We start from the raw sequence: 17,510 nt of genomic DNA, 5'->3' as shown, positions 1-17,510 counted from the left end.
CTTATCACCAAACTCACATAACACTAATCGCATTTCCTTCTCTCTCTCTCTTTGATTACAGGTGAGTAATGCCACAACTTTCCGTGAGAGTTAAAAGAGCACGCAATAAGGGAAATACTATATACGATATTATGTACACACCAATACATATATGTTTCGTATATAGTGTGGAGTATCGAGAGAACTTCATGGCTCACCTTTGCCGCCCAGTCAGCGACATGTAAACAAAATGCAAAGTGCACAAACCCCACAACAGAAACAGAAACAGAAACAGCGACAGCCACAGCCACAGCCACTAGCACAGATACAGCCACAGAATTTTGAAGGTTAGCTTTTATATAAATTTTATTATTTACTCATAAATTAAATTTTTGCATTGAAACGCAGCCAACGACGACAAGCCCCGTATCCGAACAAGGTAGAGGAAATCAACGCGTGAGATTTCTTAAAGATTATAAACACACTCGCTCGTATACATCGTATCCCCCGTAAATCCACTCCAGCTGGAACTGGAAGACAGCCGAAGGTTTCCCCTGAAATACTGTACACTCGCACATTCGACAGATACGCGTAAGCGTATCCTAAGTCAAGCTCAAATCGGTTGGGGCTGTCAGTTATCACAGTTACCGTGACAGTTACTGTCTGGGGAGTGGAGAGCGTGTGTTTTGGGGTTTAATATCATTGCAAAAAGTGGGAGATTGTAGTTTGGGAGGCGCTGGGGGCGTAATCTGAGAAGTAATCTATCAAGATTGTATCCAAAAGATTGTATCTCTCTACAAGAACTGTTACAAGGAGTGTTCCTAAGAGGTTCCCTCTAACAAATGATTGTAAAATATGAAACATCTTTAAAATCTCTATGGAGAAGTACATAGTTCTTCAACAAAGCAGAACTATTCTGTCCCTTTGAGATGCCATAATATTTCAGAACCTTGAAGATCTTTTGGTTAAGGTTTTATGAAGACATAATCAGCCATGTATTCGTAAATTTTTGCTATAATGATTTCGGACAAATTCGTACGAATTGAAATCCGTGTGCTCCGGTTTTCGCAAATGTTTGCCATCGATAGGGTTTCATTCCCAAATTATATTGCGATACAAAAATCTGTTTTTCTTTTTTGGAAATTTAAATATTTTAGTCAAATATTATTTCGGTTTGGGAATCGCATTGCATAAAATCAAAGGAAAACAAATAGCGATAACCGGAGCACGCTCTTTCGCTACTTTTTACGATTTGCGATAACCGGAGCATGGCTGTATGTAGATGGACTCCTCAAATTGTCCATCATTATGTGGTGCGACTTACACTCCCGGTTGAGTCTACTTTTTCGCAATTATTGCCACCGATTGATTTATTTTACAAAATCATAACTTTATTTTTGCTCAATCGTTTCATATTTAATTATTTAAGGTTTTCGCAGTTTCCTCTTTCTTCGGTTTTCGTAGCAAAAACTCTTCTTTTTCTCGATTGCACGATCCTCACTCGTATTCCTTTGTATTAGTGGTACTTCCGTTATTGCCTTTGCTCTTTTTTATACAAATATTTCTTATAAAAATTCCCAAAAATAAATACCCCACTCCCAAGACTCCCCTGCATTTCCCAGTGTTATAAATCTTGGGGACATTCCATCCAGCCGCAGCGCACACAAAAATGAATATTTTATGATGCAAAGTTGTGCATACAAATGCTCGGATTATCCCAAATGGCAGCCCATCCATATGCCGCAAGTACGCAAGTACGAGTCGTGCAACACGTGCAGCAATGCAAGCCGAAAAACCACAATTAGAATTCTTCGAGTGTGGAGTATGGAGTGTGGAGTGTGAAGTGGATCGGAGTCTTGTGTCTGGTCTGGCATTAGGGTTAGCCTTAGCCCAGTTTTTGTGCAGCTTTTGAGGGGCCAGAGAGGGGGGGCTAGTGTGTGTTTCAGTTCTGTGGAACAGCTGTTTTGACTGCGGCCGAGAATATGAGCTAACCTTAAGCTATATATCAGACACAAGCACACAGAGAAACAGCACAGCAACAGCAACAACAAAATGCTAAATCGACTCTGACCCACTGACATTATTTCTCATCGGCCACATCGGAAAGCGCCAACAACTTGGACACAAAAACAGCAACAGAGACAAACACAGCAACTGTGCAAAGTGCATTCAGTCATTCCGTCATTCCGGCATTCAGCAGGTGTAACAGTCAGACAGAAAGAGAGAACGATACGTGCCGGAAAGAGACCTCTGTGGGGGGGTGGCGGGGTGGCGGGGAAGGGGGACTTGGCCTCTCATTAGATGTTATCATTCCATAGATTGCTGCAGTTACTGTCTATTGAATCATTTAGTTACAGTTCTGATATAATAGCAGACGCAGACCCCCAGATACAACAGTCGTAACCTATGATCGCAGCGAAAGATGGGGGGTTGGGGTCTGGTTCCGTGGAAATTGCTATGGGAATTGTGCAGTGCTGCTGAACCCAATCAAATCATGATTATAGATATCGTTAAATGGCATCCAAATGGTTGCAATTTGCCGGGCTCTAAAGTGAATATTAGATTAAATTTATGATTGGGTGGCAGGCGTTTCTTCAAGTATCGGAAACTATAGAAAAAACCAAGGTGCTTCCGTTTGAAAATTCGTTTTCGTTTATTACTGGAAATATTCCTTGAAAGACCTGCTCTGCCCCCCTCGACAGTTCTCCTTGCCAAAAATCATGCTTAATTTGTTAATTACTCGCGCATTTTAATTGCCACAAATTGGTTTGCCTTTCGTTTCGCACTCTTCGGTGGTGGCTTGTTGTTTGTTATTTCTCGCTGGTGTGGCGCTGAATGGAAAGTGAAAACTGTCGTCGCGCTGCCTCTCCTGAGTTGGCAATTAGTCAGTGAAAGTGTAGCAGATGGCACGAGTCTGCCTGTCCGTCCATGGCTCTTTCTGAGGCTGCTTTGGTGGCTCTTTCTTTGCGGCATAATAAAAAATACTTTTAACTATGTGCCGCTCATAAATCAATGTCAATTAAGTGATTGAAAAACTGATTTATAAAGTGCGAAAAATCATTATAAAATTAAAATAAAACTAAGAAAAATTACTACAAAAAAAACAAGTACTTCCAGAAACCAATTTTTGCCGCTTAATTGGATACAAAAATGTATGATCTTGATATCATAGAGAGATAGACAGATATAGAGAGAGACACCTACCGATTTCCACTTCCCCAAAATAGACAGCGAATAAAAAAAACCTGAATCATACAAAACATTCATGAAATTTATCAAATATCCAATTGGCGGCTATGCTTTTTTGCAATAAAAAACGCACACAGACAGACAGACAACACAACAACAAAAATATATATATAGAAATAAAAATAAAAATAAGTATCAGCAAACAGCAACAAAAGCAACAACAACTGACGAACATCGGCAATCGAAATACACTTGAACGTGAGTGAAACAAAATTCATGACCCACTTTATAAAACGCTTTTTCTTTCATCCATGACCCACTTTATTATTTGTAGCAGCAATGACTGCCGCGAGAGAGCAGCAGACCCACTCTCCAAGAGCACAAAGAGAGGGAGAACGAGAGAGAGAGAGAGAGAGAGGGAGAGACCCCCGAACATATGTTTTATTCACACAATTAGTTTGCTAAAACTGCAGGCTTACCCACATACGAATACTCGTATGAGAGATACTCGGCACCCATACTGGCATTCACACCACGATTCACATGCACATTCACATTCACAGCTGAGCAAATGAGGTTGTGTGCGGTGTACGGTCTACGGTTTACGGTTAACGTCTGAGGTGGAGACTAGACTTGCGACTAGTTTTAGACACTGATTAAACAGCTGCACCGCACTTAAGGCGAGACTTAAGGCGACAACTGACAGCAAATAACATTTAAAATTAGTGTAGAGACAGCCTTTAGCAAGGATTAGGCAGGGGTGTATTTAGAAATGTTTAACGACCCTTCGAAATTCCCTTCTCTAATCCAAACTCCCCTATCGGCTCATCTTCTTTTTTTTTTAGCAGAGTTTTCAACCGGGAATCCCCCACAAATAAACGCAACCCATAAAGCCCGCATATTTTGCTGTTTTTTTGGCTGATATTTAGTCACCGTGAATCAGCATTTCGGTATAGTAATTTGTCATTCAAATTCCACTGGAAATGCCACCAAAAAGCACGAATATTTGTTTGAGTTTTGGCGAGAGCCAATCGGAAATTGATGTCAAGGATACCTAGTGCTGACAGAAGCGGAAGTGACACGAAAAACAGTGCAGGAAGCAGGAAAACTCCAAAGAGAGAGGCTTAAACCAAACTGAGTTGGGGTAGGTCTGAGGGCAGTTCTTTGAAGACAAAAGAAAGGAATTACTCCTTGAAGCTCTTTTTTCTAGAAGCGCCAGGGCTTTGTCCCAGAACTTTTGGCAAAGCCATAAATCGTGGAATATTTAATATTCATTTGATGCTGTTTATTTGCGCAGCATCTCCTATTAATTGCTGGATGAATGTGTACCGTACCTTGACAGCAGCAGCAAAAGATACAAATTGTTTGGAAATTGCTTCTTGCTTAACGTTTCTCTCTGCCACTGACATTGATGGGGCTCCTCCTTTGCTCTCATTTCCTCCTTTCCTGTTTCGAGCACACAATTTCCACTCTGCCATATTCTCCAACCTCCATCCTCCAACCTCCAAGCTCCATCCATTTTCTATCCCATTTTTCCTTGCAGTTTTCTGGTTGTCTTTCAGACATTTTCCCTGACATTTTCATTGCACATTTGTCTGCTGGTTTGTTGTTGTTGTTGTTGTTTGCTTTGTTGGTTTTTGCTCTCGACTGGCGGTTGGTAAAATGTTGCCTGTTGTCGCTGTCATTGTCGATGTTGTTGGCTATTAATTGAGACTGGAGTATTGGCAACATGTTTATTTTGGCCAACAGGCAGTTCCAATCCGAGCAGAGGAGGATGCAGGCAGCCAAGAGGACGTGGATGCTGGATGCTGGATACTGGATACTGTGGCTGTTGCTGTTAAAGTGGCAAACGGTGTACGTTTAGATATTCCTTCAGAGATTTCGTTTCGAATGGAGGTAGTCTTTTCTGCTTACAGATTCTCTTACATTGTCAATAAACTTGAATATATTTTACATTTTAAAGCATAATCAAAGTCCATTCCGGGTTCTCCGTTCCGTGGGGCGTCGAGCCAAACATCACGTAGACCCACCAAAAAACACATCTAAATTGTTGTAAGCTTTGCCCTCAAGCGTTGTTTCTGCTTCTCTCCCTCTCTCTTTCTTCCTTCCTTCTGGCAGACTGTGCGTATGAGTAATTTAATGCAGCATCGCAGCACCACAGCATCACCACCACCATAATAATCGCCTTCATCATGAGACTCGTGACTCAATTTGTCTAAGGCCCCCCCCATCCATGTCTCTCTGTCTCTGTGTCTCTCTGTCTCCGGCTTTACTTGCGTTCTCGTACGTTCTCTCTTATATGGAAGTCAAAGCTCAAAATGCCGCAAAAAACAAACGAAAGCAAATTCCAAAACTCTGCATGGCATTACTCGTATAATCAACATTAAATATAATGAGTAATTTACGAGTATTTTCACCACAGCCCCCCCCTTGGCTGTGATTCATGGAACGACCTTCTCTTGGGCTTGGTATTTCATCAGACCTGGGGGTTTGCTGGTGGCAGGCACTGGGACTTTCGAGATCTGGAAGATTGGAAGATCAGTTCTATCGAGAAATAAGGTGGATGATGATCCAAAGAGTATTCTCCCTCTGGCAGTGCTCTTCCTACAAAAATACCATTTAGTATTTTATCAGGAAAATACCCAGAAGAAATATTCGCACACGACATTGAAAATCTTGTGTCCGAAAGAAAGAGAAGGAGAGACAAATGCCAGAGGGAGAGAGAGAGAGAGAGAAGAAAGTGAAATTAATTATTTGGCCCCGACGACAAAGTTGGCGCTGATTCAGTTTTATGCCCCATTAAGATCAATGGGGGACACCTCTCTGCCTCCACGCTGCTCCCCCTTCCCCCCTGCCCACTCTGATGATCAAACAAATGCGTTCCATTGTCCATTTGAGAGACGAAATGTTTGTTTTGCCACAGCAGAGGCAGGGCGAAAGTGGCATCTCTCTCTGGGTCTCTCTCTCTGTGAATATATTCCGCTGTTTGTCTATAAATATCATGTGTCGCTCTCTCCCTCTCTCTCTTTGCCTTATGACGATAAATTGCGAAAATAGCGAATCGGAATGAGACGGAGATTGAAAGGCCCAAGCGGCAAAGTGCAAATTGATAAGGCCCACAGAAAGCAGCAAAAAAGCCAGCAAAAAATACTAAACAACAGTATCAACAAAAAGTCAACTGACTTGCTGCATTAATTGTAATTTAATTAATTTACGCTCCTTCTCTCCTGCTTCTGCTGCTGCCTTAATTAAGCGCGTCAATCATACGCCCTGTGTGGCACAAGCCGAAAGAAAAAACCCAAAAGAATATTCGCGTTTAAGTCTGAAGGAGGATCAACATCAGAGCAGGCTGCCACATTTAAGTGTCGCCCTGTCAAAATAGGCAACAACCAGAAAGCAGAGGCTGGAGCCGAACATAGAGATGCCCTGACAGAAGGCTAAATGGCGATATCTATAGCTCCATAGAGTACTTTCCAAGCCCTGCCAACAGCTCCTCCAAAACATAATGCCCTTCTGCAAAGGGTACAACCCCAAAAACAACAGAAGCAAAAGAACTCCCGCAATTATAGCGCTTGTCGGGGAGGGCAAGGCGTCAAGAGGGGTGGAGGCTTGTACGTCACTCATTTTGGCGCCCATTGCATTCACATTTTGGCCAACTGCCCGTCATCTATCCCCATGCCCGATGCCCATGCCCATGCCCTGCCTTTCCCCATGGCACTCCTCCCTAGCGTCGGACGCTGATTACATCTCCTGACCATGTCCAGAGTTTTGTCTGTAATTACTATTTCTTTTTTTTGAGATTCTCAGAGCCCCAGAGAGAATGGACAGGGGGTAAGGGAGGTCTTCATTATGCATATAATGTAATTAAAAAAGAAGAGGAATAAGCACAAGTTGTAGCACCGGGTGGTCTGCAGCTCCTCAGAGCTCCTCGGAACTCCAACAGAAAGAACTCTTTGCGGCTCGAGAACTGGGACGACGGGACTCTGTTTCACGCTTAACTGGTTGAGTGAGCCCCTCTCTCTCTCTCTCTCTCTCTCTCTCTGTGTGTCTCTCGCTCAGTCGGTTGTTCAGATACTCGTACAACATTCAGGCAAATGTTGCTCTCCACAAATTTGCATTTACCTCGAAGTTTCGTTTCTCAAGTGGCGCTCGAAAAACCTAAAAATACAATTTATTCCACACTTTAAGCAAATAAAGCAAGCAATTAATCAAGCAACCAAATAAAATGTGACATGAAAGGAGCCCCCGAAAACCGACAGAGAGAGAAAGAGCATGCAAGAGTAATGGCCATGATGGCCACTTGAAGTGCTGCCTGGACCTGTTCCGGTCCTCTGCTGAGAGGCTGTGCGTTGCCCCAAAAACTGACAGCATTAATTTGACTAACGTTGCGGTGGCAACCCCCTGACGGGGCACGTCTCGGGTCACCACTCACCGAACCCCCGAAGAGTGTTTGTCCGAATCCCAGCTAACAAATGATTGAGGTTGAGTGGGAAAATCAGGAGAGCAGAAGGATAGACATATGCATCCTTTGAAGTGGCTGCCACGAAATGAAGATGTCACATTCCAAAGAGCGAAAGCTCTCCGAGCAGACAGGGGGCAGCATTCCTGCTGCTGCTGTCGTCTCGGGGAAATAGTTGAGATTTTCAACCAAAAACAAGACTGTGGTGATTGGCTGTGAAATTGTTTGTTAGCTGAGAGAAAGTATTGAATACCAACAGAGAAGAATCTACGGAATGTTTATCTAATTCTCTAAAGAAAATACCAAAAAAGTCACTTAATTCTCAATAAATTCTACAGAAAAATCCAAAAAATATATCAGAGGTAGGATTCTACATAATTCAGTAATTTCCAAAAAATACTAGAAAATATAAATAGAAAAATACTAGAAAAAATACCGGTATAATTTGAGCATTTCCAATTCTTGTGGAACCTAAAACATACCGTAAAAACACTAAGCAGACTTATAAAATACCAAATAAATACTGATATACGGTACCACTAATCGGTTCACTGTCACACTGGATCTCGAATTTCCTAATGCGCAATTAATCCAATCCCCCCTAGCTATCGCTCCAGTCCAAGACACAAACCACAAAAAGCAGAGGCCCCAAAAACAGCTGATTGCTGCCGCTGTCTGCGTCTCTCACGCTCCTCCTCAAATGCAGATTAATTAGGCAATAAACTGTAATTGAGGCAGCACATTAGCCCAAAAGAAAGAGGGACTGGCGGGGGGCATGGGCATGGGAATGGGCATGGGCATGGGCATTTTGCATTTTGATAAGCGAACGGGGCCAAGCCACAAAAGCCACAAAGCCCCAAAGCCAAGGCCATTCGTACAACAGCGCGTGCAGGCAGGCCCCCGGCACCCGGCACCTTTACAGCTCTTTTTCTGTTCCGTTCTTTGCGCAAATTCTGGAGAACTTTCCACTAATTCGAAATTCGATTCACCTTTTTTCAGGCTTAGCCCAAGTGACTTACCAGATCATTGGGCCTCAGGTACAGCGAACCCCACGACATCAGCCTCAAGCAGCAGCAGCAGCAGCAGCAGTAGCCTCCACCACAGCGGAGGCAGCGCCGGCGCAAGCGGCAAGTACAACAGCAGCAACATCTCCGTGTGCAACCTGCCACGCTCCTCGCCGGCCGCCGCCACAGCAGCCGTCACCCTCTCTGCGGCCGCGGGCGGCAGCAGCCTGCTGAGCGGCCTGCACCACGGCCTGGCGCCCGGCACCCACCCACTGCAGCGCGCAACGGCGGCGAGCGGAGGCGGCGGCGCTGGTGCCGGGGGCGTTGCAGGCGCCTCCACAGCGGCCTCGCTCTCGCTCCAGCAGCAGCAGCATCAGCAGCAGCTGCAGCAGCAGCAGCAGCAGCAACAGCAACAGCAGGCACTGCTCTACCAGCAGCAGCACCAGCAACAGCAGCAGCATCACCTCAACTCTCATCATTCTCTCCACAAGGCAGCGGCCGCCGCCGCAGCCACGGCCAACATCGCAGCTGCGCTGCAACGCTCGGCCATTATGAATGCGGTGGCGTCGCCGATCTCAGCCAGCAGCGCAGCCAACGCCGCGACGTCAGGCCGGAAGATACGCCGCAAGACGGATTCGAAGGTTAATTTGGTAAGTATTTTCCCTCTCTAGAAACACCAAAGCGATGAGGATTTGGACAGTACGATCAGATAAATCACCATTAAAGTTACCGAATAAGCAATCACGGTACCATTCTTCTAGAAGTTTTAACAATCATAATCAAAGAATCAAACAGTCAGTGGGATTATCGAAATTAATATTGAAAATATAACTTGATGATAACTGGAGATAAGATTTAGGAGTACGATTAAAGTTAAGATTAAGATTGAGGCAGTTGCGTCAATAGGAATAGCAAAACAGATCGAAACTTATAGTTAAGTACTCTCTAAAATGCTATACATAATATTAATAATGTTGTGTGTACTGACTTCTTGCAGCCGCAATCACAAATCAACAAATGCAACAATGAGAAGCGGCGTCGCGAGGCGGAAAATGGTTATATCGAGCAGTTGTCGGAGATACTAACGCTGAACAAGCGTGGGGATATGACCTCAACGAAACCGGACAAGGCGGCTATACTGAATCAAGTGGTTCGAACGGTAAGTCGAGAAAACCCCACCCACCCGATCAATCGAGGAGGGCCCTCAATTATAGACGAGAGAGACCTCATCAAACGAAACTAATAAGGCCAAAATCGCTGAACTACACGAAAAGCAATACAAGTTGTTATAACACCCTGCCACTGGGGACTGGGGGACAGTGGACGGTGGACAGTGTGCCGGCCTGTGCGGAATACCAAATGATCCATTACAACATCCAAACAGAGGCAACAGAGGGTGTCCGTCTCCGTCTCCGTCTCCGTCTGCGAATTCCCCAATGTAATTTCCATTCGGTCTTCTCCGTAGTCGCCTACGTCTTTCTCTGTCTTTCGTTTGGGCAAAGCCGAAAACGCGTTCCAATTAAAAAGCAATTAAAAGCTCGGCCCGCAAAGAGCTTAAAAGAATTCGCGAATCGTATAGGAGCAGGGCATCACCGGACGGACCCTAGACTGAACTGACGACTGTCGACTGACGTAATTTAACCCGCCGCAGCACAATTTAATTAATATTTTTATTTAATTTACATAAATTTATTTATGTTTGAAAGCCCCGGCGCGACCCGACCCGATCCGTCCCCCGTTCCGATCCGTCCCCCGTCCCGAGTATTGTGTTGTTTTAGGCAAAGTTATTGTTGGTGTATTTCTTTTATTGGTTTCAGGTAGCCTAAGCACTTTATTATGTAAATTATTTGTGAGCCAAGCGCCACGCTTTGCCGCACAGCCAACCAACAACCAACATCCAAATCCAGCCAACAAAAAGCCAAAGCCAATGCCAACAAATGGGTTTTTAAATGAAACGCGGCGGCGGCGCCGAAAAACCATATACAAAAAATATACATAATTTTATTTTGTAATCCATACGGGCGGGCGAAAACTAAACAAGAGTCGCAAGTGCCACTGGTCTAGGGTTAATAAAATGCAATTAAAGCACACACCACACGGGACGGCACGGCACATGAGGTCCGTGGACACATGGGTTCCGTAAGTAATAAATAAATTGAATTAAATGGGTTCCGTGTGGAAGTGCACAGGGCTTTTTGTCGCCTAATAAGGGAAATCATCCGGGACGCTAATCAAATTGATAAAACCATAATCCAACAAATTGCCACAAAGTGAACAAAAGTTAGGAAAAGAAAAAAAAAGTTGCAACGTTTCCACAACTTGCCAAAGGCCCCGACGAGATTCGAACTCATGATCTCCTGTTTACTAGACAGGCGCTTTAACCAACTAAGCCACGGCGCCCGTTGACGATAGCGCGACGGGTCGCTTACTTCTGGGGTATCGGCGGCATATGCTGCGAGCGGTTTCGCGTTCTTCGTGAGGTGTGGGAATGTGTGGCTGTCTATTTTCGGCAGTTGTGTAGATAGCGGCAGAAAGAGACGGATGCATGAGTATCGGAAGAAATATTGAGGGGAATAATATTGTGGTATAGAGTAATCTAAACTATCGCTAAGATCTCTCTATCTCTGTCGATCCGATAAACACCGTAAAGGACCATCGCAAACAAGATACTCAGTCCTTTAATGCACGTTCTGTCGAGCTTTTTGTCCCCTTTTCCACGTACAAACCCCCTTCTCACGCTCTGATCTCCGTTTTCTGCCGAAATTCCACAGCTGCTGCTTCTCTTTATCGCATCTTTTACCTGATGCGATCAATTTTTGGAAGAATCTATGGGCCAAAGCCCGCCAAAAAACAGACCGAGAGATAGAGGTGGAGAGAGGCGAAATCCAGACACGTTTCAGACATTTGCACGCCATTGCACGCGCCGTGTACTCTCTTTCGGTGTTGTTCCTTTTGTTGTTTACTTTATCATTTGACTGATATTTTTCGGAGTGCCTTCACCCCGACACGAAATTTCGTTCTCGGGAGCAACTTTTCCTGGTCACACGGACACACACAGTTCTGGCACAGCGAAGCTTCCTTCCAAAGAAATTAAAAGCTCGCCGCGCTCTCTCAGCTGTCGTTGCTGTCCCTCTTCCACTCAGCTGAAAGATCAACGAACTGCTTTTGAAATGCTTTTTGGACGATGACGGTGACGTCGCACCTCGATGGCAATTTCACATAGTTGTGATTCTTCGACGTTCCACTGTTCCTGCTCTTTCTACTCCTTCTCCACCCGCTGCCGGCCCGCCGTGTCCGCCGCCACCCTCCACCCCCCACGCGCTGCACAAGGTGCAAGCTGCAAATTCAATGTGATAACACACACACATATATACTACCTCTTCGCGTACGGTACAAGCAAGCCGGTAAACAAAAGCTGGAGAAGAGAGACAGAGTGAGAGAGAGAGAGAGTCGCATGGCTTGGTCAAGAAGCTTTATTGCTCCCAGAGAGAGAGAGGGAGAGAGGGAGGTGGTGAGAGCCAGTTGTTGTGTATTTTTTTAATACAATTGCATCAAAAAATGTGCGCTTATTATTTCGGCAACTTTGTGACTGAACGAACGTTCCACGCGGCTGTGTTTCTCTGTTCTGTGTTTTTTGTTCTGTGATTTCATTTGTGGCACTCTAAAAAGTGAGTAATTTTTGGCCCAAATTGAGTCATAGACCGCCTCCAGACCTGGCTCTGACTGATAAGCAGCTCGCTTCCCGGGCCCCTATAAAAACAACGACAAACCAAAACAATGTGAAATGCCAATGACATTTGTCCCAGAACACACGCGACGTAAAGTGCAAGTTGATTGACCTTGAATAATGTGCCAGCGAATTTCGCATTCTGCTCCACTGTTGGACGGTGGGCGGCGGTGGGGTGGTTTGGTGTTGGGCCGTGCTGGGCCGCGGAAGGTGTGTGCTTTGGAAATCCATCAAAGTCGTCGAAAAGGAAAGCCCAATAATAACAATAATATTTGAATAATGCGAGTGCGAGTGTGAAATGTGTGCTTGGTTTCGGTTTTCGGTATTTTCTGTGGAAAAGTCAATGGACTCTCAAACGCGCGCGCGAAAATTTTTGCGTGTCCGAGTAAAAATAACGCAAATGCTCATAGAGAACGCATACAAATGGCAGGGACTGTGCTGTGTGTGAGGTTTATTGCACTTCCATTGTGTCAATAATACAATGGAGCAGATCGGATCAGAACAGAACAGCCAGAATTATGATGATGGAGTACTACGACAAAGTGTGCCATAATATTCGTGAAGGGAATGGAAATGGGAACGCGAATGTCTTCCGCATTGCAAAAATACTGCAGTTTTAGTGTCTCGTCTCTGATGACAAAGTGGGTCCCGGGTCCTCGGCTTCGAGGCTGGGATCCGATCTGATATGAATGAAGTTTTTATTGGTGGTAATGGTGCCTCTGTCTATAAGACTCGTCGCGACAATTTAAATTGAACGTAGAACGAAACAAGATATGGGGGTGTGAAATTCCTTTCGTTAAGTATTAGATATCATATTCGATTATTTATTGATTTTATTCGTATATTTTTGCAGTATCGTGAAATTTGTGACAAGGGCCAAAATCGTGATATATCCTCAACTTCAACAAACAACAACAACTCCACGGCGACAACCAACAACAACACAAACAATAATAACAACAATAGCAACAGCAACAACAACAACAACAATAGCAAACCACAAACAACCTCAACACCCCGCTGCAGTCGCTGTGCAACAGACAACTGCTCGATCCATCCGGTGCAACAGGGAGAGGTCTCCTCGACAGAGCCACCGCTGCCACTGCCACTGCCGGAGCCATCGCTGCTGCTCGGCCAGGTGCCGGAGATCTCCGCCTACTTCGAGGCCCTCGAGCACTACATCAGCGGCGTGGGCTGGGTCCTGCTGCAGGTGAACGCCAACGGCATCATTGAGTCCTGCACGCAGAACATCCGCGAGCTGATCGGCTATGAGAAGCAGGAGCTCTACCACCAGCCCCTCTACATGTACCTCTACGCGGGGGATCACGCCAAGCTAGAGCCGATCATCAACAACATGTACAGTAGCGGAGGTGGAGGAGGAGTAGGAGCTGGAGGCAGTGGGTCAGCCAGTGGAGGTGGAGGTGGGGGCTGGGGCGATCTGGATGAGCTGAACAACGGCAACGCGTCGCAGCAGTCGGCGGGGTCCAACTCCAGCTCGGGGAACGCTCAGTCGGGCAAGTCCAAGCGGAGTATCTCCACGAAGGTGCGCATGCTAGTCAAGGACCCGCGAACGGCCACCCAGACGTCGTCCAACTGCGAGGCGGGCATGGAGCAGAAGCCACTGAGGCAGTCCGGGCAGCAGGACAAGTACGAGGAGGTGGTCCTGATAGCGGCCCCCGTGAAGGGTGAGTGGAAACCAATAGATGATCCCTTAGAACCTGACTCTAATCAATCTTTATTCCACAGACGATGCGGATGCCAGCAGCTCGGTCCTGTGCTTGATCACGCGGCCGGAGGACGAGTCGCCGCTAGAGATCAATATGCAGCAGCACGTGCAGCAGCAGCCCATCGAGCAGATGACCTTCAAGCTGGACATCCACGGCAAAATACTCAGCCTCGATCCCACTGCCCTGCGGGAGCCCTTCAAGCAGCACATGCAGACCTGGGTGGGTCGTCTGTGGCAGGACCTGTGCCACCCGCACGACCTCTCCATGCTGAAGTCGCACCTGCGCGACATCCAGGACTCGGCCAGCCCCCACTCGCCCGCCAGCGGGGGTCCCGGCTCCGGCTCTGGCTCCGTGCACATATCCAATGTGGTGTCGCGTCCGTTCCGCCTGCGCCTGGGTGCCCCCGACGTCTACGTGCATGTGAAGGCCAACTCGAGACTGTTCCTCAACCAGACCCCCGGCGAGGGCGACTTCATCATGTCGGTGCAGACGCTCCTCAACTCAGAGAACGACATGAACAGCAACAACACGGGAGCGGGATCGGGATCGGGATCGGGACCGGTTTCCGGAGCGAGCTCTGGAACGGGACCTGGAGCGAGTGGCGGCGGCGGCGGCATGGGCGGAATGAGCCAGCTGTGCGCCATGTCACCGGGCCCTTCGCTGGCCAACTCCCTGCTCAACAACCTCTCGATGGACGGGCTGCACAGCAGCTCCACCTCCTCGTCGGCGGCCTCCGCCATGCTGCCCACGTACCTCCTGGGCGGCCTGGTGGGCGGCGGACAGCACAACAACGGGAACGGTAACAGCACGCAGACGACCAATGTGGGCGGGCCGCTCATGAGCAGCGCCATCCACAACGGCACCGGGATGCAGCAGCAACAGCAGCAGCAGCGGTCCTCCTCCGCGGCCAGCTCCTCGGCGGCGAACCTGGTGAACACGTTCACCGCCTCGCCGGCCCCCGGGGAGCACAGCTTCTACGGCAGCGACACCTTCGAATTCGACATTGCACATTCCTCCTTCGACATCGATCCCAGCGGCGGCGTCGGCGGCTGGACGGACTCGCGTCCGAATTCGCGGGCCTCCGTCGCCACGCCCGTGAGCACGCCGCGACCGCCCTCGGGCCACGGCTTCAGTCCGGCCGTGTGCGCCTCCCCGGCCACGCCCTACCAGCTGTCCTCGCACTCTGCCGCCAGCCTTCCATCGCCGCAGTCGAACGCCAGTGCCGGCGGAGGCAACTATGGTTTCAACTTCCACTCCTTCGAGCCGGGCGACACCAAACCGGAGAAGGATCCCCAGCAGCAGCAGCAGGGCAACAACAGCAGTAGCGGCGGCCCCAGCAGCAACAGCAACCCGATGCTGGGAGGCCTTCCGAACGGTGTGGGCGGACTACTCCTCTCCCAACAACAGCAGCAGCAACAACAAGCGCAGCAGCAGCAGCAACAACAGCAGCAGACGGCGCCGCAACAGCAACAGGAATCCTCGGAGCGACTGCGGCACCTGCTGACAAAGACCAGCAGTCTGGGAGGACTGGGCGATGAGGAGAAGGTGAGCAGAAGACACTACTATCGAAGGGCTGCCATCATACCCATATCCCTGCACTTCCAATGAATCCTCTGGTAATAATCGATTCTTTGCAGTACTTTAAGCAGGAGAGCAGCGAAGACGAGAAGCTCAGTGGGGGACCCGCTGGCAGCTTCAAGATGGGCGGCCAGCCAGGAGGAGCCATGGGCATGTTTGGGTCCATGGGACCGTTGGGACGCAGTGCAAGCGCCACGACCACACTGCTGCACAAGCCCGGCAACTCACAGAACACCATGCTGCTCAAGGTGAGTAGAGTGCTCTCCCAGAGCCCGGGAGTGCGAGAATCCTTTTCTAATGGTTGTCTTTTGTTGGCAGCTTCTCAACGAGAAGACAGACGATGATGATGTGCCGGGAGCCATGAGCAATGCCCGGCAGAGCGAACTGATGCGGCAGCTCAAGAACAATGACGGGGGCCATGGGTCCGGCCATGGGTCCATGCACCGAGTAGGCGCCGGCGGGAACATGAGCAACGAGGATCTCAAGGCCATGCTGAAGATCCAGAGCGATCCGTCGCTGAGCCGCAAGCGCTCGCTCAACGAGCCCGACGACGACCTGTCCTCCGCGAAGCGATCCGAGGACAAGCCCAGCAAGCTCTGCACCCAGAACAAGATGCTCGCAAAGCTGCTGCAGAATCCGCCAAAGATACCCAAAGCCCCCAACGCCGAGCAGCCGCTGCAGGTGAAGACGCTGCCCGACATCACCAGCTCCTCGATGTCCGCGATGACCTCGGGCAGCTCCCTCTCCGCCCCCGGCAACCTAATCAGCGCCGGCAGTACTGGACCCAAAGCGGCAGCCAATCGAAACCGCAAGCAACAACAGCAACAGCAGCAACAGCAGCAGCAGCAGCAACAGCAGCAACAACAACAGCAGGCAGCCAGCAATCCTTCCCAGCAGCAGCCGCAGCCAAACGATGTCTACCTCAGCCAGCCGCCGCACCAGCAGCCGCACCAGCCGCCGCAGCTAGCCTTCCAGCAGCAGCAGCAGCAGCTGCAACAACTGGCGACCTCAGCATCTACCTCAATTACCACAGCGGCCTCGACCTCGGCGGCTGCAGCGGCAGCGGCGGCCATTCTGGGCGACGGCGACACGGAGTTGTCCAAGCTGCTGGACAGCGTCATGGAATACTACCCGGACGACGCCCCTATTGTGGCAAACGCCCCCTCGGCGGCCTCCGCCATCAGCGACATCCAGAAGTCGCTGATGCTCGACGTGGAGTCCGCCACCTTCGGAAGCGACCTGAACCAGCACATCCTCATGAGCCAGCAACAGCTAAAGGATTCAAGTGTGGGGTATGTTTACCATGACAGCTGCTAAAGACAGCTTACGATTATTATGGAGGAGTCGAGTCTGTTGTTGTAGAGGTGTGGGATTCTGTTTTTGAGGCGGAGAGGCTGCGTTTTCTATCAGCCCTCCTCCGGGTATGATATACGGTCAAGGCCAGGGGAGATATCTTCCTCAATTTGTATTGCTGTTGGGGTCGGAATATAATTAGTAGGGGCATTTATAGGAAGTTTGTTCGAGCGGAATGTTGGGAAGAAGCTCAGATCATCTGCTGCTTCTTCTGGCCATGTGTGGGCGAGTGTAGATCTGTAGATCGAATGCATGTTTTTAGTGGGGTAAGGTCCGCAGAGAGGTCTGATGTTAGACAATATTTGGGTTAGGTGTAGGGTCTGCATTAGGATGCATTTTTGAGGTGAATTCGAACATCGATTTCCGTTTGATTTGGTTCCGTTTGGCAACCTTGTCGCTTTTGAGAATTGTAAGATCGGAACGGTACGAGGGAGGGTAGTGGTGGTGTTTTGTGGAATTGTGAAAGTGTTACTAATTATGTTTTTCCCGCAGAG

At 48.3% G+C, this 17,510-nt stretch overlaps 1 protein-coding gene and 1 non-coding gene across 2 annotated transcripts in view; one reads left to right on the top strand and one right to left on the bottom strand.

Annotated features, from left to right (window-relative positions):
* LOC6593855 overlaps positions 1-17,510 on the top strand; it is a 96,617-nt gene that overhangs the window by 73,694 nt on the left and 5,413 nt on the right. Inside the window, exons 4-9 of the mRNA XM_026987154.1 lie at positions 8,627-9,281; positions 9,629-9,790; positions 13,212-14,043; positions 14,105-15,630; positions 15,723-15,911; positions 15,982-16,950. Coding sequence (XP_026842955.1) covers positions 8,627-9,281; positions 9,629-9,790; positions 13,212-14,043; positions 14,105-15,630; positions 15,723-15,911; positions 15,982-16,950 — 4,333 coding nt within the window. The remainder of the gene's footprint in view (positions 1-8,626; positions 9,282-9,628; positions 9,791-13,211; positions 14,044-14,104; positions 15,631-15,722; positions 15,912-15,981; positions 16,951-17,510) is intronic.
* Trnat-agu lies at positions 10,958-11,031 on the bottom strand. Its single transcript has one exon. It is a non-coding gene; the product is annotated as a tRNA-Thr (tRNA).

Source organism: Drosophila persimilis, unplaced genomic scaffold (genome assembly GCF_003286085.1).
Source record: "Drosophila persimilis strain 14011-0111.01,24,50 unplaced genomic scaffold, DperRS2 tig00000124-arrow-pilon, whole genome shotgun sequence".
NCBI lineage: Eukaryota > Metazoa > Arthropoda > Insecta > Diptera > Drosophilidae > Drosophila > Drosophila persimilis.
Note: the sequence above shows the minus strand (reverse complement) of the source record. Positions and strands in the feature narration are given on the sequence as shown.